This window comes from Clarias gariepinus, chromosome 9 (genome assembly GCF_024256425.1).
Source record: "Clarias gariepinus isolate MV-2021 ecotype Netherlands chromosome 9, CGAR_prim_01v2, whole genome shotgun sequence".
Taxonomy (NCBI): domain Eukaryota; kingdom Metazoa; phylum Chordata; class Actinopteri; order Siluriformes; family Clariidae; genus Clarias; species Clarias gariepinus.
The window spans coordinates 8245875-8267918 of NC_071108.1; the positions used below are offsets into that span (position 1 = coordinate 8245875).

Sequence of the window (22044 nt, forward strand, 5' to 3'; positions counted from 1 at the left end):
CAAACATGCAAAAGAATAACAAATCAGGAAACCAAAATAGTAACAAATAATAACAAATCACAAAACCAAAATAGTTCTGCCATAGTTTTCTGTATTAGTTAAAAAAAAAAAATATATATATATATATATATATATATATATTTTTTTTAACTAATACAGAAAACTATGGCAGAACTATTTTGGTTTTGTGTCCCGTCAGCTTTTATGTGACGAGATCTCTCGCCTGCCATACAAAAACCTTTGGTAAGTGAAAGTCTTTTGGTAAAGTGTGATGGTCCAATTAACAGTGGTCCTAAGAACTCGTTTTCTGTTATACACCTATGTGCTTGAATAGGGGGGGAGAGAGAGAGACCAATAAACCACAAACATTTACATTTATGGCATTTGGCAGACACCCTTATCCAGAGCAACTTAAATTTTCATCCCGTTATATATTTCAGCAGTGGAGGGTTAAGGGATTTGCGCAGGTTGCCAATAATGGGCAAATTGGTAATAGTGGGGTTTGAACCCTGGACATTCCAGTCAGTAGTGCAATACCAAGTCCAATTTAAAATTTATATTCGTTTTTATATCGTTTTTATATAATTTTTACCATCTATTGCGCATATGATGTTTTTGGGGTTTTTTTTATTTTATTTTTTATTATTATTTTTAGTTTTTACTAACTAATCAAAGCGTCCTGTGTCTGCATGTGCGTCCATTTAAAATATCCAATTTGTTATCCACTTTATGGAAACTCTCTCTGTTTGCTATTTTTATATAACCTCATGCCTGTGTGTTTTTTCCTTTCGGGTTTAATGTTACACTCACTACACAGTCATGTATAGTTTTTTAGATTGTGTGCTGTGCGCTGACTGATGGGCTCCATATCCATTTAAGGCTTAAACACACTGACGTTGTCAGACATCTTTGTGCCTTGATGGCAAAAGTGGGAAAGAAGCCTGATTTAATGTCTTACCTTCGTCACAAGCAAGTCACTCATCATAATGTCATATTTGGATGTCCGTCTTTTCCTGACCCATTTCTCCTCTTGTTGTTTTCTTGACCTGCCGCTGTTTAACTCCGCAGAGTGAAATGTCACACCTAGACGTTACATTCACTGAGCTGCTCTATTTTTGACAGTGTCCTCAAAGTGTTTGATTTGTGCCGTCCAAGCACAAACACCATATGTTGGTATTGTTTTAATGTTTCTCCATCATTGGCAGGACCCCAGCTGTGGCACAGAGGACTCGCTCCAGGACCCCAGCAAAGAGTCGACTGACACAGACAGGTGAGCTACACCACACGATTGAGCCAAAGCACTAATATTCAGGGTTGCAACACACACTCTACAAGTGATGTAATTTTTTAGGCTGGATCAGAATGTTAAAAACAGAACTTACACCTGACACGTAAGTGTTGCATGTGCACAGCCTAAATGTAGCTCAAGTGACCGTTCTTACCATCCACACCTTTCATGCTTCTCTCTCTATAAGTATTACAGTGATTCGTTTTGAATAAAATATCCTCAAATGTTTTGCCCATGAGCTCAAGAGTGTATGATATCTTTTGTACAGTTTTATGAGTATAAAATTTGGCATCTTGATGTCTGCAATTTTCATAATTTCTCCATAGGACATCATGTTACAAGGAAAAGTGAAAAAAGGCAGATTTTATTCATAGAAAGTTCCTGTTTAGTGAAAGCTATATCTAAAATACTGATTCGAGTAGATAAGTCTGTTTAACCAAGCAGTTTGTTAAAAATACAGTGGCATTATAAAAAACAGCTAGCCTGGTGATATGGCCACAGCTTTTTTTTCTTTCTTTCTTTTTTTATACCACAGCTCTAATAGTTACTATAAAATAGTAACTAATTCACATGGATTTGTTAATTACATTACATTACACAAAACTAATGAAGGCGTTTGTGGGGTTTGTCCTGGCGTTTAATGTTAATTATTACACACCCCTGACTTGTGTGTTTCTCGTCTCAGCTGGAAGCAGAAGTGTGCAGACTCAGACCTGAGCTCGGAGGAGCTGGACGAGCTGTCCCTGGTGGATCATAAAGAGATCATGGCCCGCATCACGCTAAAGCAAGAGGTAACACCCTGTTAGTGCCTCGCCCTTAGATTAATCAGCGATATTTTTAGCACATCACATCTTCAGAGCAGATAGAATGTGTGTGGACTGGCCCTTGTCTTGTCAGCACGATTCATTATCCAGCACGTGGTTACCCATCGCTACAAAATGGGATGAATTTGTAAGAAGTGGTTATTAAGTGTGTAATTCAATAAGAATACTTGATTCCGAATATGCACATTATATGAATACAAAAAAGCTCTCCAAAAAGTTTCACATAGAAAATCCTGTGTCTATTATAGCTAATTCTATAGCTGTTCATCTGGACTGTTTGGAAGAATATTACACAGACTTCACAGAATATTACACAGATCTCTGTGAAAGAACGCTAAAGAAAGATAAATCCGCATAATAATGTATCAAACACAAGCTTCCATCAGACTAGAGGCATTACTTGAATGCATGTCCTAAGGAATACATGAAGGTCAAACATAAAGCATTCACAGCAGCCTTAGTAACTACTTAACCCAACTAGTAACTGTGCAAGTGAGATTTCACAGCTTTAATTAAACTACAGTGATGTAGCCGAGGTTGAGAAGATGGTCAGAGCCATGCTTAGAATCCTGACCACTGGTACTGCTGAGGGTTGTTTTTTGGTTAATGCTCAACTCCTTCCAGGGTGTTTTTTTTTTTTTTTTTATAATAATTCCCTTATGGGCCACACCCTCTCATTTTGTATACAAGCACAGATACGGAGATTTGGAGCACTAAAGTGATGAAACAGATAAAGACATGTTATTGCGGTATACTCTTAATACTTACACAGGCCAGTAGTGGAAATGTTGTGAAAGGCTGCAAGGTTAATGTAGCTGCAGATGTCGCATCCCCCTCCACCCAGAGAATGCAGAACCAGACTGCTGTACACACAAAATGTATTTATAGACACGCTTTCACTCATCTCTAACCTCAATCTATGCAGTCTGTTCATCTGCAGTATATCAGTCGAGTCAACAGTCACCATAAGCATTATGCTTAATTGTTACAGAGATACACCAATCAGCCAGGATGTTAAAAATATAAACATTATAATCACCCAGGTTTTGGGTTTATCTGACTCCTCGTGGCGTGGCTCTGCAGGGTATCTGGGGATGTCCTGTGATGTCCGACACTGTGGGTTGCGGTTTGGGGTCTTCGTGGATTGTACTTTTTTGTACAGAGCATACCATGGGTGTTTGATCGGATTTGGATCTACGGAGTTTGTAGGTCTGGGGGGGAAGGGGGGGGTCATGGTGCTGCTAGTGCCTTTCTGTCATATCTATCCGTGACACTTTCACCAGTTTGTGCTGCATTTGCTTTTCTGTGACATTTGACCTTGACAAGTTAGCCTCTGCTCCCCACAGGCTATATTCTACTATATCAATGTTAATGTGTTCATGTGTTACATGGTGTTCATTTTATGGATGATCGGTGTATGTGTAGACAAAGATTTGCTCAGATCTTAGTTAAACCTTTTTTTCCCCCTTTCCCTGAAAACAGAATGATGATGGACCAGATGTCCGGGCGGGATCAGGGGACATTTTATTAGTTCATGCAACAGAAACGGAACGCAAAGGTAAAATAACTTTACATCAACAAGTGTATATTTATTGTGTGCATGCTTCGCTGCATCTCGGTCATGAAGAGTGCAGGATGATTTTTTTCACTTTTTTTGAAAAAAGTACAGATTGGATTGAGTATAGTAACTAAGGTTTCCATAATATTGCATGTTGCTTTCAAGCACATTATGGGATGTCTCGTGCAATAGAGTTTGTGAGGTGCATGCACAGAAAAACTTTTGCACATCACTTTTAAATCTGCTCCAGTCGATTAACTGTCTATCTGTATCAGCTGATAATCGCTTAATTTATACACATTGGTTGTCTTCCAACTGGCTGATCATATAAAGTGATACTATTGTGATAACACAGATAGACGAGTCGACAGCCACATGGACAGTCCGGGTTTACCTTGCTGTTTCATGCCTGCAGCAAGCGAGCGACTATTCAGTAAGGGTAACTCGGACACATTCTGGATGATAAGAGGAATAGGCTGCCTCTTAGAAATTCTGATATTTATAAATAAATGCCTGTCCTCGCTGCTTACTAATGACTCGCTAAAAAAGAAGTGCATTATGTGTGAGTTTATTTAAAAACGTTCGGGGCAGTGTTTCGGATTGTTATTTGTTGACGCAGCTGTGTTCCATGTGCTGCACGTTATAACGAGTGACTATATTAGGACAGTCGCATTTTAGATAAGCATTTCTGTGTTTGTAAGAGCTGCTTGATGCTAGATAACGAGTGGAAAATTTTCGCTTTTAAGGCAAGCATAGGTTATTTAGTTGGTTTGAGTTTTAGTTGGTTTCTGCATGGAATAATAAGGGAATGGAATATTTTGCTTTGGAATAAATGAATTTTTAAATTCGATACTTTTCAGATATTAATTATATTAATGCACTGTTGTTTAGAATAGTAATAAATAAATAAAACTAAACAAATAGAATTCTTTAAATGATACATCCCAATAACCCACACACACCTGTAATCAGCGATCAGTATCGGTATCAGCGGATTTAGATTTCTTCCATCGGTGATTGGCCACAAAATCGTTGGTCGTAGCACCCCTAATCCTTTTTAAACACTATATTTAGTCAGATATGTCGAATATGACAAAATGAAAAGCGTTAAAATAGTATAATACCTATACTATAATATAGTATGTAATACTTTTTATCTCAAGCAAAGGCTCTCATGTAGACTCAGTTGTCGGTACTTGCCAATTTTCCAAGTGCGCATCCAGTAACATTTTATTTTAGTGTAGCTCTGTACCTCAACTAAAGCAAATATCACCTGTCTGTAACAATACATATGTATATACAATTTATCGCTAATCACACAAAAGATTAAAAACAAATGCGTATATTTGTTCTTTCTACAGCATAACTTTCTTCGCTTGATAGTGTGTACTGTTAAGAGTGTAGCAGGTATACCACAAATCCTTTGATGATAACCACCTGTTAATGTGATAAATTAAAATGGGAAATGGGTGTGCTCAAGTCTTTTGTGGGCTATTGGCTCCCCCTGCTGGACAATCAACGTTGTAGTACTTTACATATTATATACATAATTTTTTCCCTATCCAATTTCAGGAAAAGAAGCTATTAAAAAAAAAAGTTGGGTGAATAAAAGTGTGTAGGGTAATGTATTTCTTTGTGTGTTAATGAAGTGTGTGCTGTCTGCTGCAGATCTGGTTTTATACTGTGAAGCCTTCCTGACGACCTATAGGACATTTCTAACCCCAGAGGAGCTCATCAAGAAGCTCCACTATAGATATCCTTTTAGTGCGGATTTAAAATCCTGAATGTAGAACAGAACAATTTGTTATTAGAGGATTAAGAGGCAAGCATTGTGCCTTATATTTGCACATTTTGCTTTTCATATAAAGAAAACTCTATAGATAAGATAATCAGCAGGACTTGTGAAATAGCATTTGTGTGTTTGTGATCGATCAACAGATTAAGTGTTGTTGTTTTTTTCTTAACCACTGGACACATACACTAGATTTTCTCACAGTTCAGACACCATCAAGAAACGAGTGAGCAAAAATACCTTCTTCGTGCTGGTGCGTGTTGTGGACGAGCTTTGGTGAGTAAAGAATCAATGAGTCTAAAAGTACAAAACATGCAGTCATACTATGCTCTGTCTTTGCGTCGCCGTTGTTTCGAATTGACTCCTTTCAGATTATTTAAATTTAATCGTTGACTCTGGTATTCTCCAAATCATCATGGATTTCCTTTTTTGGTATGGTTCTTCTCAATGTTTCTTCCTCATGTCATATCAGAGTTGCTTTCTTGTTCCTGTTGCCTCCAGCTTGCTCGTTATGATAAAGCTGTATGTTTTTTTAAGTCTGTACATTTTTAAACATCAGTGTAAATGTATGCCTGGAATCTTTATTTCTATAAGGCTGTTTTGTGATAACGTCTCTTATTAAAAGCTCTATATAAATAAAATTTAATTGAATGTAAAAACGTAGGCAGTTGTTTATACAGCACCAATGTTAAATTCTCAAAAGGAGTAAACTAGTTTTCTTTTACTGCAGGAACCTGTTGATAATGTGCTTTCTCGAGTACAGTGTTGTTTTTATTATAATGACTGTTTACATTGTATAGCAATGCAACACGTAAATGCGTTTTAAAATATATGTAATTATTGTTATGGTGAAGGTTTCTGCATTTATTGGGATTTTGGAAGAAGTCCCAACCATGATTAATTTTTCTGCATTTTTTGACACAGAGAGCTTTCCTGCTTATATGTAATAAAGAGCGAGCGAAAAGAGAGGCTGGTGGTGATATTTATAGAGGCTTAACGGCAAAATAATAACAGGAAGCAGTTTGTTTTGCAACACTGACTATAACTACAATTATACAACAGTCAAAAAAGACAGAGTAATCTGATTGGACGAGAGACATTCCAAAAATGGTGATAATGGAGAATAACAGCACCGCGATGTTTAACTCTTATGTATCATTTTGTGTCTCAGGTGTTGTACAGTCGTTAATACGCTAACTGTTGGTCGGAAACATGGTTGAAAGTAGGTCTGCAAGATCCGCAGTAATGAGGAGAGAGCGGCTCCCTGCGAAAACGCGCATTAAAAAACAATCACAGAAACACTTTCAGCAGAAAAACACCTCTGATAATGTTATGTCATCTTAAACAACACTTCGTCTCCTTAATAACCCCTCGTTCTTAAACGCCTATCATCTATCTGTGTTGCTAACTACCTTCTACCTTATCGCTCTGTAACTTTAATAAAGGGCACTACTTGGTGTGTGGGACAAGGAATTGTACACCCTACATAGCTTACCAGCTTTTCATTTAATGTGGTTTGGGATTCAACCCAGGAATGTTAACAGAGCTAAAATTTCAAAAAGGAATAAGTGCAAATATAAAGAGAAACTTGCAAGATATACAGGACTGGCCTTCATGGTTTATTCTCCTCAGTTTTTGGGTACATAGTGCTAAATTTAAAGCTATGTTCACCCATGTTAATTAAACTAACTATTACTTGGAAGCTCCACCAATCATGAGTAGTTAGTTCTGCCTGTTAAATAAAGAAACAAATCATTATCTGTTGCTGGTAAATGGTGTTTGTGGAACTGTTTTACATAAAAGCAATGTCACACCATATCAGCACAGCTATGATGCGGTTATAAGCATAAGGACGCAGCTAATATTCATCACAACTGCATTCCCTCTTACATGATATTGCTTAAATGAATAAAAGTCCATGTTGGTGTAATGGGAAGAAATAAAACAGCTTCAGAATATGGTAAAGATAACTCTGCTTTGCATCTGACTGAATCACATAACCTTATTATTGATTATTTTTCTATAACAGCTTGCCTGTTTTATTTCTTAATTACATGTATATAAAGCTTTTACAGAAATCTGTATCCCAGTTCTGCAGTTTGATATATATATGTGTGTGTGTGTGTGTGTGTGTGTGTGTGTGTGTGTGTTCACGCACAAAGTTTGGTGGAGCTAACAGAAGACATTCTGAAGCACCTGATGGACCTGGTGGTGAGTCTGGTGTGTAGTGGGGAGCTCAGTCTGGCCCGCGTCCTCCGCAAGAACGTTCTGGATAAAGTGGAGCAGAAGAAGCTGCTCAACTACACTAACTCGTTGAAGACTCTAGCTGGCCGCAGTGTCGCCGCCAGGTAAAGTGTCCAGTCTCTCCTAATTGAGAGTATGTTTGCTGAGATTCTTATACTTATTATTGTTTTTACCAAATGAGCCTATTGTACTCTTGTGTGTTAATCCGGATGTGTGTTGCTACAGACAGGCTTGTCTTAGTTTAGTGATGGACAGGTTTCTTTTTTTTTCCTGACCATCTGATATTGTTTGTTCTTCATAGGCCTGGTACTCTTCATGATTTCCGTAGCCATGAGATCGCAGATCAGCTCACTCTCCTGGACGCAGAGCTGTTCTACAAAATAGAGGTAGTTCTTTCGTTGTCTCGTATTAACTTGTCATGGAGGTCAGTTTTTCTTTCTTTTGTCTTAAAAAAGTCAAAACTCACAGGGATTCAGCTTCTAAAGCTTTAGATGCCTAACTTTTGAACTGAGAAACTTGTTGTGCTTTGCTTAACCTTTGCTACAGTAATTACTTAATTACAATAAGTACACTTAAGTATTTCCTTTGAGTTCATTTCAGTCATTTGGATTTGATGGTTAATTTGTTGAATGTTAGTCTTACATTTTTTATCATCATTGGTTACATGTTAATGTACACAGTAAATATGTAATGTAATACAAAATCCAAAATTGTGTTTGACTAAAAAAAATGAATAAATAATTTATCACTAAAAAGAAATCATTTTAAAAAATAAAATTCTGACATTTTAATATTTTATGTATTTAGCAATGCTGTGCAATTAAATTGCTATACAACAATTAATATTTAGTTTGGAGGCAATTATCCTTTAAGACCTGCAGAATCTGGCTGGGCATGAGTCAAAAAGACATCTGCCATACTCCGGTCACCTGTTCACCTGTTTTGTGCACAGGAAGAACTATAACACATAGCGTATGTCGTCTTAATACATTCGGCCACCACTGTGTATCTCGTACGCAATTTATACCGAATGTGCTAAAATTATGGAATGGCTATTTAGAACTGTAACATGATCTGTGGAAGGGGTTCCCTCTGACATGTGAAACTTGTGTTTGTAGATCCCAGAAGTTCTGCTGTGGGCAAAAGAACAGAATGAAGAGAAGAGCCCAAATCTTACCCAGTTCACAGAACACTTCAATAACATGTCTTACTGGTATGATCAGCAGTTTTTTTACATTTATGGTATTTGACAGACGCCCTTAAACAGAGCGACAGAAAACTATAGTCGAGAAGTATCTATCAGTAAGTATATCCTGATAGTAGTTCACTAGGTTACAGGCTAGTTTTTAGATTAATTTGCCATTAATTTTTTTTATTAATCTGCCATTAATCTTGCAGATTAATTAAAAAACTTATATACACTACCAGTCAAAAGGTTGGACACACTTTCTAATTCCATGGTATTTCCTGATTATTTATTTTGACCTTGTAAAACAATGCATCCAAAATATGCAATAATTTCATTTTAAACAACCATATTTAGATTTATCTGCTACTTATGCTCTATAAAGCCTAAGTAATAACGACTCTAATCTGAGGTGCTGTTTGTTAATTGTTGATTTCTGAGGCTGGTGACTCTAAATGAATTTCTTCCCTGCAGCAGAGGTAAGATTTGGTCTTGCTTTCCTGGAATGGTCTTCATCCCAAGAGCCAGGTTCATCATGGTGCTTGATGGGTTTTGTAAATGCACTTGACATAATACTGTTCTTGCAAGAACTGTTCCAGAACGACTAATCTTCGTGTCTTACAGCAACAACAGTCAGATGTTACTTTGTTGTTGTGACTTAATTATCTAATTCCATATTTATTTTATAGTACAGTATTGGCCTATTGTAGACTGTTGGATATAAAACCATAAATAAACATTAAATTAGAATTAGATGTGTCCAGACCTTTGACTGCTACTGTATTTAATCAAATGAAATACAGTACAGTACTGAAAGGGAAGACCATCCTCTTTTCAGTGACAATGGACAATTTGATTTTGGATACTTCCCTCCTATAAAAGGGAAGTCCTGTATCCATAATCAAACTGTCCATTGTCACTGAAACGAGGACGGATTTCTTGTCATTCTGGTTCCTCTGAAGATTTTTTCTTGTCGTCTTGCCGTTGTATTCTTTGCCTCTTTCACCTCAGGCTCATGAGGTATACATTTATATAAATTTCTATTAACCAGGCCTTCAAATTCAGTCCTAGAGTGCAACTGTTTACTACAGTCGTGTTTCTTCTGCTCAAACACAGACCATTCAGCTAATGTCAATTACCAGGTAGTTAGTGTGTGTAGGTCGAGATTTACAAACTGTTCTGGACACTGGCCCTCCAGGACAGGATTTCAACCTGCTTTGTGACAATGGCCTTTATAGCAGATATTTCTTCAGTAAACAGTGACAGCTTTACCTTTTTGTTCCTTTTTCTTTCTTGATGGTGAGACAAGCTAAAGTTGTAAATTAATGTTAAAGTAGAAATTACTGTACAGCAGAGGTATTTTCACTGTTAACCACCAACCCATACACAATAATTTAGTAAAAATTAGTTATACTGTACATACCAGCAAGTTTTACCACCAAGCCCTTTTAGTTTGTTAGAAACCAAACACACACACACACACACATTATATATATCTGGATTCACTGGTACTGGTGGTGTGGGTGTGAAAACAAACACAGGTTCTTTCTGTTGTTCTCAAACAGTCTGATGCAGTGCAGAGAAAGACCTAGTCAATGTTTAATGAATCCTTTTCATTCACTTCATCCTCTCTTTCTCTCTCACTAATATTTCAGTGTTTTTGTACCTTTTTAGGTGGCTGTAATGTTTCAGTAATCTAATCTACTTTCCCTGTTTTTTTGTTCCATTTCTCCTCTCAAGGGTGCGTTCATTAATAATCCTGCAAGAAAAGGCCCAAGACCGAGAAAAACTCCTCCTTAAGTTTATCAAAATCATGAAGGTAAAATTAGTCTGTTCATTTATCATCACAGAGTCTGCAAAATAAAATGAGATGATTGACCTTTTCCGTTTTCTCACAGCACTTACGGAAACTTAATAACTTTAACTCCTACCTGGCGATTCTGTCGGCTCTGGACTCAGCACCCATTCGGAGACTGGAGTGGCAGAAGCAGACGTCGGAGGTCAGCCATGATCACACACATCCATGTTTTACAAAGCAAGTTACTCCTGTTATGTTGGTTGATGATAATGTCATTTTGTGTGTGTGTGTGTGTGTTAGGGTCTGGAAGAGTACTGCACTTTAATCGATAGCTCCTCATCATTCCGGGCGTACAGAGCAGCCTTGGCAGACGTTGAGCCTCCCTGTATACCGTACCTGTACGTCCAGCATTGCAGTGGATTTCATAAAAGTCTTTTCCTCTTGTTTTTTAAGTTTGTGTTTCATGTCATCTAGTCTCTTCCACTATATTTTCTGCAAATGCAGGGGTCTCATCCTTCAGGACTTAACATTTGTGCACCTTGGGAATCCTGACTACTTCAATGGGAAGGTGAACTTTTCCAAGCGTTGGCAGCAGTTCAACATCCTTGACAGCATGCGCCGCTTCCAGCAAGTGTGAGTGTTCTCAATGACGATACAAGCAATTACATCACTGACGGAATTAGTTCATTAGTACCAAACCTGGTTCTCCTGTTCACACTGATCCAGATCATGGGAAATCTGTAATTTAAGCAGGAAATATAAAAAACAAAAGTTTCAAGTGGCACGAGAGTTTCAGCTCCAAACTTTTCTTAAAAAGATGGCCTCTTGTCCCCTACATGTCGGTAGTTTTTCGGCTACTCCCATTTTGGGGTTGCCAGAGCGGACCAATTGATCCGCACAACAATTTGTCACAGGCTTTACACCAGATGCCCTTCCTGACACACAGTCTGGTTCAAATATTTGCAGATGGAGAAGATGCTGGCTTCAAATGCAGCATGAGGGATAATTTTCACACATGAACTAGACATCACATGGTGTCTGTAATAATGCTAATGGTGACTGAATGAAATCTTAGAGTGTGCGACTTTTCTCTTTTGGCGAGGCAGTGTATGACTGTTCCTTTTAACATGTTGTAGTTTTAATAGTAACAGCTATAGGGACTGAAGTTTGCTAAAAGAAGACATTTATTTAACATTTATGAAAGAAATCTTTAGTGTTAGTGGTTTGTAACATTCAGGTATTTTGTGCAAAATTCTAATTATTGTAATATAAAGGTATCTGCATATGAAGATTTGTGTTTGTAGTATTCTGATCTTCTGAATGCTAGCAATAACTTACCTTCACAAAAGGTCACATCACATTGCCCTCAGTGTTGATTATTTTTCTAAAAAACGTTTTGCTTTAATAGACTTAAAAAGCATTAAACACCTGCAGTAGACCAGCTGGCAGCACCATTTTACATCCCATGTGTGAATATTACTTTCTCATTTTAACCCTTGCTAACTTTTTTTTTCTCTTCCAGACATTACAATCTAAAACACAATGATGACATTGTATCCTTCTTTAACGACTTCAGCGACCATCTCGCCGAGGAGGCGTTGTGGGAGCTCTCTCTAAAGATCAAACCACGGAACATCACACGCCGCAAAACAGAGAGGGAGGAAAAGACGTAAGGCCTCGCTCTCTCTCTCCCCGAGAGACTCAGTTCAAGCGGACTCGTGAAAAGCAGCGATTGAGGAGCGAACGTGACGGCAGCTAGAAGACTGTTGGGGAGGCATGCGACGTTTTATAAAGTTTACAGGAGTTTGAGGATTGCACTGCATCTTGACCTGTGAATAGTTGTAAGGAAGAATGCAGGACTCAAGGAAGACGTTGTGGGAGGGTCGGTAAAGCCGCGTTATCCGGACACGCGGCTCTACACACCTCCAGACTGTAATGTAATTCCTGAGGAGAAGAACGTCTTTTTTATAATTTAAAAACAAATGCACATTAATGACTTTTCACGTTGGACTTTTTAGAAGGATTGTGTTCATATTTTATCAGCTTGCAGCATTCGTAACCAGGTCTTGGTGTTATACACAGCTGATATAAAAGGCATGGTTGACATTTCAACAGACTTAGCACTTTACATCCATGTACAAATGTAAACGCTCTTGAAGCTCCAATGAGACGATATGACGTCTTGAGCAGGTTTACAGAGAGCTAGCTTAGACTCTTAAAATGGTTCCTCATGTCCCTTTTTGGACTAACCTGGTACTTGGTCATTCTAAATAATGAAGATTCGTGTACACCGATAGCGACGTGCTGTCCAAGAACAAAAGGCTTTTAGGCCAATTCACCTCGAGTCTTCCATTTGTATTTATTTTTAAAAAGTGTCTAGTTTTCATAGAAATATACCATGTCTTGTGAAGTGTATAGTTGTGTGCATTGCTAGGTACAAATACACTCATTACAGATTTGTACAGTTCATGTTTGTGATTGACGCTTGAACAGAGTCGTCCTGATGGACCTGTCGCGGCGTGTAGGAGTACGTTATCTCTCTGTACTGTGGTGACGATTCTCTCTAGTCTGCGCTCATGACATGATACCAAGTGCCTAAAGCTGTTTAAACGGTGCAGTGATTTGTCATTTATTTTTGTATAATGTGTTTTTTTATGTTAAACATTTTAAACAGACACTTTTGGAGAAGCCGATGTGCGTGCTCTCTCTATCTCGCTCTTTTTCTCTCTCTCTCTCTCTCTCTCTCTCTCTCTCTCTCTCTCTCTCCATTTCTGTGTCATGAAAAGTGTTCACATGTGCACCTGAAACTGTTTGAATGAAAAAAAATTGTGTAGAGCCACAGCCCTGTATAGAAGACTGAATGCATTATGTGAGAGTGATGTGAGTTTTGGGAATATAGGAAGGAGTCATTTGTTAAAACGATCGATATGGAATTAAAGTTCCAGTCAGAAATCAGTGCGGCTGACAGAGTGACATCTGTATTTCCAACATTTCTTGTTAAAACAAAATTCTTTTTACTATTTATTGCTTTGAGTTTTCTTTTTAAAAAAAAACACAAAAACTAATCTAGATTCCAATGCGAGACCTGCATCCAGGTAATGGTTCAAACAGACTGATGTCTAAACTGACAATATCATAAAATTATGCAGCTAATGTTACTGAGTGTGTTATGGGTGCAGTTTGTAATTCTCAGAAATATTTTGGACGAAAAAAGGCACTGACTTTACAATTTCGTTGTGCAGTAGCACTGGCTTATTTCTATACTTCAGGCTTTTTGTGAGTTTTCTGATCCAGAATTTATCACCCAGCTGAAACGGAACAAGCAGTCCTGTCTAATTTCAAATATTAACATAAATTAATAAAAGCAGGAGATTTATCCAGTTTCCATTACAATTTCATTCCTACTAGGGACTTGTAATTAAATCTCTTATGAATAAAAGCGTTAAAAAAAAACAGTATACTTTACACAGAAAGGAAAAAGTGTGTATATTTGAGAAACAGTCCCCTAAAGGGGCGGCACAGTGACTTAGGTGGTTAGCACTGTCGCCTTGCACCTCCAGCATCCAGGTTCGATTCTCACCTCTGTGTGCAAGGAGTTTGCATGTTCTCCCCATTCTTGGTGGGTTTCCTCTGGGTACTCTGGTTTTCTCCCACAGTCCAAAAACATGCAGATTAGGTTAATTGGCGTTCCCAAATTGCCCATAGCCTCAAAGTCCTGGGATAGGGTCCAGACCGCCTTCGACCTTGTACAGCATTTGTAAAATCGAAGAATGAATGAATGAATAAGTCTCAAATGAATGAATAAGTCTTACTGGACCAATCAAAAGTTTTTTATTTTGTTTGTGATTTATTTTTTTTTTCAGACCAATACTAAGTTTTTTTTAGAACTATGAAATAGCACATATACCATTATGTAATTAGGTAACAACAATAACAACGGTCAGTTGTAAGACATGAAGGTCAGCCGTTCTAGAACAGTTCTTGCAAGAACAGTGTTGTGTCAAGTGCATTTGCAAAACCCATCAAGCACCATATGATGAAACTGGCTCTCATGAAGACCTTCCAAGGAAAGCAAGACCAAAACTTACCTCTGCTGCATTTAGAGTCACCAGCCTCAGAAATCACCAGTTAACAAACAGCACCTCGGATTAGAGGCGTTACGGAGGCTTTACAGAGCATAAGTAGCAGATACATCTCAATATTAACTGTTAATAAAAGATTATTGCTTTACCGTGTAGAAAGACATTAAAAAAAACATGGAATTAGAAGGGGTGTCCAAACTTGTTATGGCAGTTTATTTTTAGCAGAAAGGAAAAAAAATATAGGCCTAATCTTTTTAAATATCACGCCACAGCGACGTCTGGTGGTAGCAGACAGTAAATACATATAAAAGTCTATACAGTACAGTGTGTCAGCGCGTTGGCATGAACACGTTTAATCTTCTTGTTTTTTATATTGTTACATTTTGTTTACTATATGATCAAGTAATGCAGTTAAAATCAGTTTCAAGTAATTTTAACCTAGATAATTCAAAAGCAAAATTTCAATTTCAAAATAATTTGAAAACAGGCGCGATGACGTCATCGAGCTCGGCCCATTAAATTCATCCCGATTAAAGCTCCGTTATGTGATGTCACGCTGCAGCCACGCCCACTCACCACGAGGCTCATGGGAAACGTCGTTTTCAGGTGAGTCACCGAGCTGCGCAGTTTGTTCAACTACATTTGGTTTCTGTTTTGGATTAAACTGTTTATCGCGGTCGCTTTCTAATCGGCATTATTTGTATTTTTAATCTGATTTAATCTGATCTTCGCATGTGTGATGTCCAAATCAGCTCAGCAGGAATGGTTTATGTAGCAGCAACCTGCAGCTATAATAAACACTTAGACGTGAGCCAGGAGTTATTTCTGTTAGTTTGCATGTTTATTCCGTCGTCGCATACTCCGTGAAGAAACTTTATGCCTGTGTGTTTTAGACTTGCACTGATCTGAACTTTGTTTTTTTGTTGTCAAAACTTTTTAGAATATGGAAGGAGAGTACACATGAAGCTTTGGCGCCCTCTGCTGGATCATATATGATATGCCACCACAGGCTTTAGACATGAACGTGCACTGGTTTTGAAATGTGCACCAAAAAAGTTAATGTGTTTAAGATTTTAAAGTTACTCAATAATGAATAAAATTATTAATGTTTATTTATCTCAATGAATAAACAAATCAGGATTGTCTAGACGTTCCTATTAGACATCCCAGACTTTTTTCTTTATCTCTTTAACTTATCCTCCACTTTCTTCTAAGAGAGGGAAAGAGTTTTTCCCCTACACTAAAATGAGAAGTTCATCTTTATATTTCATGTTTTTATGGTATGGTGTAATTAGATTTTTTTTATTATTATAAATAAATAATGGTAATTGTAGAATGTTTCCACCTCCTGGGTCTGGGTTCAATTCCCGGCTCGGGTCCAGAGTCGCGCTAATTTCTCCCCAAGATCTTGTATTGATGATGGGAGAGTCGGACCATTGTGTAAAGTCTTCTGCAGAACATCCTAAAGACTCTCAATGGGGTCAAGGTCTGGATTCTTTTGTTCAATCCATGAGTGAAAATGATGTCTCATAAACAACTCTTTCACAATTTGAGCCTGATGAATCCTAGCATCATCAAGGAAAAATCATTTTATGTAAAAACCTGGTCATTCAGTATATTCAGGTATATTTACCAAATTTTTGGTCCAACAGAACCTCAGATCATAACACTGTCCCCACATGCACGGGTAGGCACTAGTCATGATGTGTGCATCGCTTTATCCGCCTCTCTTCTTACCTTGATGCACCCATCCCTCTGGAACATGGTTAAGACCACATGACCTTTTTTCACTGCTCCAGAGTCCCTAGCAACATATATCCTTTTTTCCAATAAGCCCCACTGATAAGTGGTTTTCTTAAAGCTACACGGCTGTTTAGTCCCAATCCCTGGAGTTCTCTTCGCATTGTGCATGTGGATATGATCTTACTTTCCTTATTAAACATCTAGTGTTGTTATTTTTACAATTTAATTTCACTACGCGTATTTTAGTCCTCAGAATGTTTTTTTTTTTTCCAACCACATTTCTCTCTCGAAGATGATGGTTCAGCACTGTCCTTCCAGGTTGTAATAACTGGAAGCACTCTCCTTAGTTGTTTTCTTTGCTTGATGCAGGCCAATAATTTGACGCTTCTAAAACAGAGTAGCATCACAGGATATGATGCAGCTACTCACTGCATCAGTTAGATCCATTTTAATGATCCAATGGGAGGCTCTTAATGATTTGCTTAGTTAAATCCAAGTTGTGCCTTTTTTTCTTGGCAGGACAGTGTATAACATGAGACATGTGTTGTCTGATCAACTGCATTTCAGTTTTTCAGTCATACTGAGAAGACAATCATGGAAGACTCTGTAGATGTCATTCTTCAGGAGAAAATAATATATCATGCTCAAGAAAAGCCGACTGTCATGGCAGCCTCAGGAGCTATGCTTATGGCCTCTTATGGGCTTTGGACAGTTTTTGCTCTGCCTGGCTTTCGAAAAGTGCCAGCAAGTCTAAAGGTAACATGTCAGTCAAATGTTCAGGGACACTGACTTTTATGTTAGGCTTTTCTTTATGTTTACTGTTTTCCATCTTTTATTCCATGTTACACTCTTTCCATCCAGGTGTACTTGATTAAATTTGACTTTCAGGTGTAATCCTTTAGATCATGATGTCTTTTAGCCCAAAATTTCTGGTCCTGTTTTCCCATGTCACATGCTAGATCAATATGGATTGTCTTACAAATTAGATGTTTTTCATGACGTGGGTCATGCATGCCTGTTCTTGATTTTGAAACAGCTCCAGTGAGTAATAACTTGTGTAACGTGAAGGTCAGATTTGCTCGTTAAAACGAACCTTCCTTCGACTGCATCCAAACAGCTAACTGGTACTGTAGGTATATTAATGTAAAAGTATATACAAATGTGAAATATTCTTCATGCAGACAATAAAGATCCAAACTACCTACTTGCCTTGACTGTGAAACTATGAAATTCTGTTCTATGCACCCTGCTCAATTCACTCTCAGAGGTCCCAGTCGGAGACAAAAGTCTTATCTCCACTGTGCAGGTGCCATACTTGCCCTCGAGTACGGTACAGACACGGAATGTTACGAGGCTCCTACAGGGCAGAGGAGGCTGTTTGGCAGATCTGGGTTCTGGTGATGGAAGACTGGTGAGTGCTTAGAGTTGCATGGGCAATTTCTGCAACATAATCAGTGAGAAGCAAGGACATTTGTGATTTACAGCAATAATCACCATCGTCATCATCATTACATTCATTTAACTACACTACAGCTCCTAGACTTGGACTGTGATCATATGTTCTCATTCAGTGGTTTTTGTTTGTTTTTGCAGGTGTTTGCTGCCTCGTCACTGGGCTTCCAGTGTACTGGTTTTGAAATAAACTCCATTCTCATAGGCTATGCCAAAGCCAGAGCAAGGTGGATGGGAATTCCAAGTGCTGCAGCACGATTTGTAAATGATGATTTCTGGAAGGTATTTTAATCCTCTGTTGATTTGCAGTCCATAAGTAAATATACACAGGTCATGCACGTAGGTTTTAGGTTCCACTTCCACCACCAGGAGAGCTCCGGCCCCTCAGGTTGTGGCTCTGCACGGCGTCGGGGGGTGTGCTGCGGTGTCGGATACCAGGATGTTGGCAGCGGTGCTGTGGGTTGCGGGGTGGGCTTCCATGAATCGTACTAGTTTGTTTCGGCGCATCCCGTGAATGCTTGATCAGATTGGGATCTGGGGAGTTTGGAGGATTGGTCACTGGAGGTTAATGTGCAGCAGGCCATGGTTACTGGCTGTTCTGGTGTCTTACTATCAGTGATTTGTGATGTACTGGCTTTGTTGTGGAGTCGGACCACACGGGTTGGCCTTTGATCCCCACAGGCATGAGTGAGTCCTGGTTGCCCATGATCACGGCACCGATTTACTGGTATAAAGTTGGTGATCAATTATATTTAGCTCAATGATATTTAGCTAACAATAAAATGTTATTGTTTGATATATGGTGTCACAGTATCTATCCATTGGGTTCCTTCAGGGTGAAATTTTGTAGAAAAAAAAACAACTTTGCAGGTGATGTGCATACAGTAAGCTCTGGTTTTAACTGAATGTGTTTATACACTATATGGCCAGTAGTATGTGGACACCTGACCTTATATGCATTATATTTCAATGTTGGTTGCCCCATTGCTGTTATAATAACCTCCATTTTTCTGCTAAGACCTTTCACTAAAATTTGGAGTGTAGCTGTGGACATTTGTGTTCAAATATGGTGATTCATATAGGACTTACAATAAAAAAAACATTCAAACTTTTTTTCCTCATTCACAGACTGATTTGTCTCCATATAAGAACCTGACAGTCTTCTTGGCGCCTGGAGTGGTATGTACTCTGTAAACAGATGGATTGGCATTTTCTGCGTGTAAAACATGTGCCTGGAATCAAAAGAAATCATTAAACATAAAGTCAAGCAACAAAAAAAAATCTTGATTATTAAAGTAATAACATTTGGTGCATAAGTCATAAATGAGTTAAAAATGCTTACACATATGGTTGATTTATGTTTTTTCCATTTCGGGGTCTCCTCAGATGGAAGTACTAGGCAGGAAGCTGGAACAGGAGTTGGCTCAGGATGCCAGGGTGATTGCCTGCCGTTTCCCGTTTCCTCACTGGCATGCTTCAGCGTCAGAGGGACAAGGACTTGACCAAGCCTGGGCCTACGACATGGCTACAGTTCACAAACTCCCATCATGAGCTCCAACAAATCAAGTGTAAATTGGACAAATAGAATAATATGGGATTGTGCTGACTGGTTAATGCTGTATATGAAGCCATGTCAGATGTGTTTGTGGTTAAATTTTGGAAAATAGCCAGCATTTGGGTGTGAGCAAATTTGATATCTCCATGTAGATGGATTAGGGTTCAATTCCCATCCCAGGGTCTGTGTGCATGGAGTTTGCATGTTCTCGTCCTGCTTGGTGGAGGCTAGGTACAGTAAGAGGCTAAATTAAAAACAGCAAAATATTAGGTCAGTCTTCCTGATTTCTTTTATCACAATTTTCGAATATCAAGCTTTTGAATAGAGGATGCGTAATGGTGAGCCATTGTCGCCCCTGAATGCACTTATTTATTTATTTATTTTACTATTATTACTTTTAAAGTGACTCACCTTGAATAGATTGTTCCATTCTAAATCTGTCATTAAAAATAAATTCAACTAGTGTTGAATAAAATAAGCAAGGAGTTTAGGAGGTTAAAATTTAGAACGTAAAAAAAAAATTGAGAGAAACACTCAAACACTAAAAGTGGTTTTGCTTTTACTGGGAGACGCGAGACATCACACTGATGGATCTCACTCTTGTTTGTCCATCTGCCGTCTCCAAACCATCGTGTGCACAGAATAATGCAGCTAACAATTAAGAGAAGGATGTTAGGAACTTAGAGGACTGCTAGTATTTTTATTGGTTTGACATAACAAAAAAAGGGAACTAGAGACAAAGAAACTTCATTTGATAATTTTACCTTTTTTTCTGATTCTGTATTCAACAATAGGGTTATATATCTACATACTGTGACCTAGATGACTTACATAACCTTACTATTAAGTATACTTTGGCATAGCAACTCTTTGGCAAGATCAATATTCTTTATCATTTTATAGATCGGTGACATTTTACTCTCGTCTGATTCTAAGAAATGCATGGTTAAATACTTTAGCTCTCATACTGTAGATGCATGTGAAATCTTGAAATAGGCAATAAAAATGAACATAAATGGCCTGAGGTTAAACTGCATTAGCATCTTGAATCTTGAACATTGATCTGTAAGAGGAGACTAATTAATGCCTGAGAAGCTTTTTAATGCATTAATCATGTACATAATAATAAAGCTTGGGAACTTGATAGTCATGCTATCTGGATTGGAGGAATGGCTTTATTATTACCTCTGACAATTTTGACCTGATTAACTTGGTTAACTTGATTAAGCTGAATTCATAAAAAGTACTGTATATATAGAGTATCAAAGAGGACATTTTACTTTCTTTAGTTGGTTCGTCAAATGAGAATGAGTGAGTAGGAGTTGGAAAATAATCAACCTGGCAGAAAATGTCTTAAAGTACTATAGTACATCTAGGTATCATGTGCTCACTTAGCAAAGCCCTACAGCATTATAAACGTTTTTGTCCAAATTGTGATCCTCTCCAAGCGATTTTTGTTCACTTGCATGGTCCGGGCCAGGAGGCAGCTTTGTGCTCTGTCACACACTTCATGGCAGACATGACACAGTTCAGCATGTCTATTTTTTTCTTCTTTGCATTGGCCATCTGCTGCCTCCAGCCTCTCATGAACAATGGGTTATAATTATTATGCTTATTCTAATAAAGTTGGAAATGAAACTAGATCACTTTCATAAACCAAGTGCAGATGGATGACGAGCTGTCATGATTCACAGAAAAAAAATGATACAAGTGTAAGCACACGAAATGAGCAAAAAGATAATCTGGACTCCAGGATAGTAATACCAAAAGCTCGAGAGAAACAAGGCTACAAACGAGAGTTTAGTTAAGTCACAGATGCAAATGAACTGTTCTGTTTAGATGGAAGGTGTGTGATATTTGGAAGTTGGTATGTTAGATTAAAATTCTGACGATTGTAAACGAGCTCCTTGTGATTTTTGTGACTAGTTGGCTGTTGAATTGTCTTCTGACTTGGCACTTGGGTGAGAACAATGATTAGTGTGATTTAACTGAGTGTGATTGCGAATGGACTGACAAGAATGCTGACACGATAGTAGCCACTCACCCCTTTCCCAAGAGTACAATTGTGTTTTTGACCACCTCTGAATTAAAGAAATAGACTGCCTGAATGTCATGTGTAAAACTTTCATCACTTTAACTACACCTGGCCCTACATTACAGTAACCACAAGGTGATGCTCTGTTCCTTTAGTTCAGAACTGAGCAGAGCAAGATGTAACCACATATACTGTATAGTCAAGTTCAAAATTATATAAGAAAAAATTTAGACAGCTGACGAACCTACACGTAAAAAAAAAAAGAAAGACTTGTATAGCTCTCCACTAATATAACTTGCCACATCCAGAGTATATATATATATTACATACATGATGCTTATGTGGTTAAACTTAAATGACCACTTATTCTATGTTATTCATCAAAACATTAGGAAGATACAACCATTCATATCCAGGGAGGCCATTCAGTTATTTGTTTAGTTCTTTTTCATCTTAAGACTGGACTACTGCAACTCACTTCTTGCAT

The 22044-nt window shown here is 38.1% G+C and overlaps 2 protein-coding genes and 1 long non-coding RNA gene across 6 annotated transcripts in view; 2 read left to right on the plus strand and 1 right to left on the minus strand.

Annotated features, from left to right (window-relative positions):
- rapgef1a (Rap guanine nucleotide exchange factor (GEF) 1a) overlaps nt 1–13645 on the plus strand; it is a 38333-nt gene extending 24688 nt beyond the window's left edge. For both annotated transcript variants that reach the window (XM_053503989.1, XM_053503988.1), the window contains 13 exons: nt 1206–1270; nt 1974–2079; nt 3595–3670; nt 5339–5423; nt 5646–5738; nt 7625–7810; nt 8008–8092; nt 8825–8919; nt 10633–10711; nt 10791–10892; nt 10991–11088; nt 11195–11323; nt 12213–13645. In XM_053503989.1, the coding sequence (XP_053359964.1) occupies nt 1206–1270; nt 1974–2079; nt 3595–3670; nt 5339–5423; nt 5646–5738; nt 7625–7810; nt 8008–8092; nt 8825–8919; nt 10633–10711; nt 10791–10892; nt 10991–11088; nt 11195–11323; nt 12213–12363 (1350 nt within the window). In that variant the 3' untranslated portion in view covers nt 12364–13645. The remainder of the gene's footprint in view (nt 1–1205; nt 1271–1973; nt 2080–3594; nt 3671–5338; nt 5424–5645; nt 5739–7624; nt 7811–8007; nt 8093–8824; nt 8920–10632; nt 10712–10790; nt 10893–10990; nt 11089–11194; nt 11324–12212) is intronic.
- LOC128530210 (uncharacterized) lies at nt 11299–14918 on the minus strand. Its single transcript, XR_008361121.1, has 3 exons — nt 14779–14918; nt 14271–14433; nt 11299–11428 (listed from the first exon to the last, which is right to left on the minus strand). It is a non-coding gene; the product is annotated as an uncharacterized LOC128530210 (long non-coding RNA).
- A 423-nt stretch (nt 14919–15341) lies between these two features.
- si:dkey-190g11.3 (uncharacterized protein LOC567059 homolog) lies at nt 15342–21868 on the plus strand. Of its 3 annotated transcripts, none has more exons than XM_053503864.1 (6): nt 15342–15378; nt 15713–17271; nt 17822–17926; nt 18109–18249; nt 19096–19146; nt 19354–21868. In XM_053503864.1, the coding sequence occupies exons 2-6, from the start codon at nt 17110–17112 to the stop codon at nt 19516–19518; spliced, it is 624 nt and encodes a 207-aa protein (XP_053359839.1). In that variant the 5' UTR covers nt 15342–15378; nt 15713–17109; the 3' UTR covers nt 19519–21868. The 3 variants fall into 3 exon arrangements, with proteins under 3 accessions (XP_053359839.1, XP_053359841.1, XP_053359840.1); XM_053503866.1 differs by having other exon boundaries at nt 15367–15378; nt 17083–17271; XM_053503865.1 differs by lacking the exon at nt 15342–15378 and adding an exon at nt 15386–15599.
- The last annotated feature ends 176 nt before the right edge of the window (nt 21869–22044 follow it).

Bases quoted from the DNA above. Each gene is read 5' to 3' on its own strand.
- si:dkey-190g11.3 (XM_053503864.1), top strand. From the start codon at position 17,110: ATGGAAGACTCTGTAGATGTCATTCTTCAGGAGAAAATAATATATCAT. The intron at 17,272-17,821 runs GTAACATGTCAG...TCCACTGTGCAG, and splicing joins AAGTGCCAGCAAGTCTAAAG to GTGCCATACTTGCCCTCGAG. The intron at 18,250-19,095 runs GTATTTTAATCC...CCTCATTCACAG, and splicing joins TAAATGATGATTTCTGGAAG to ACTGATTTGTCTCCATATAA.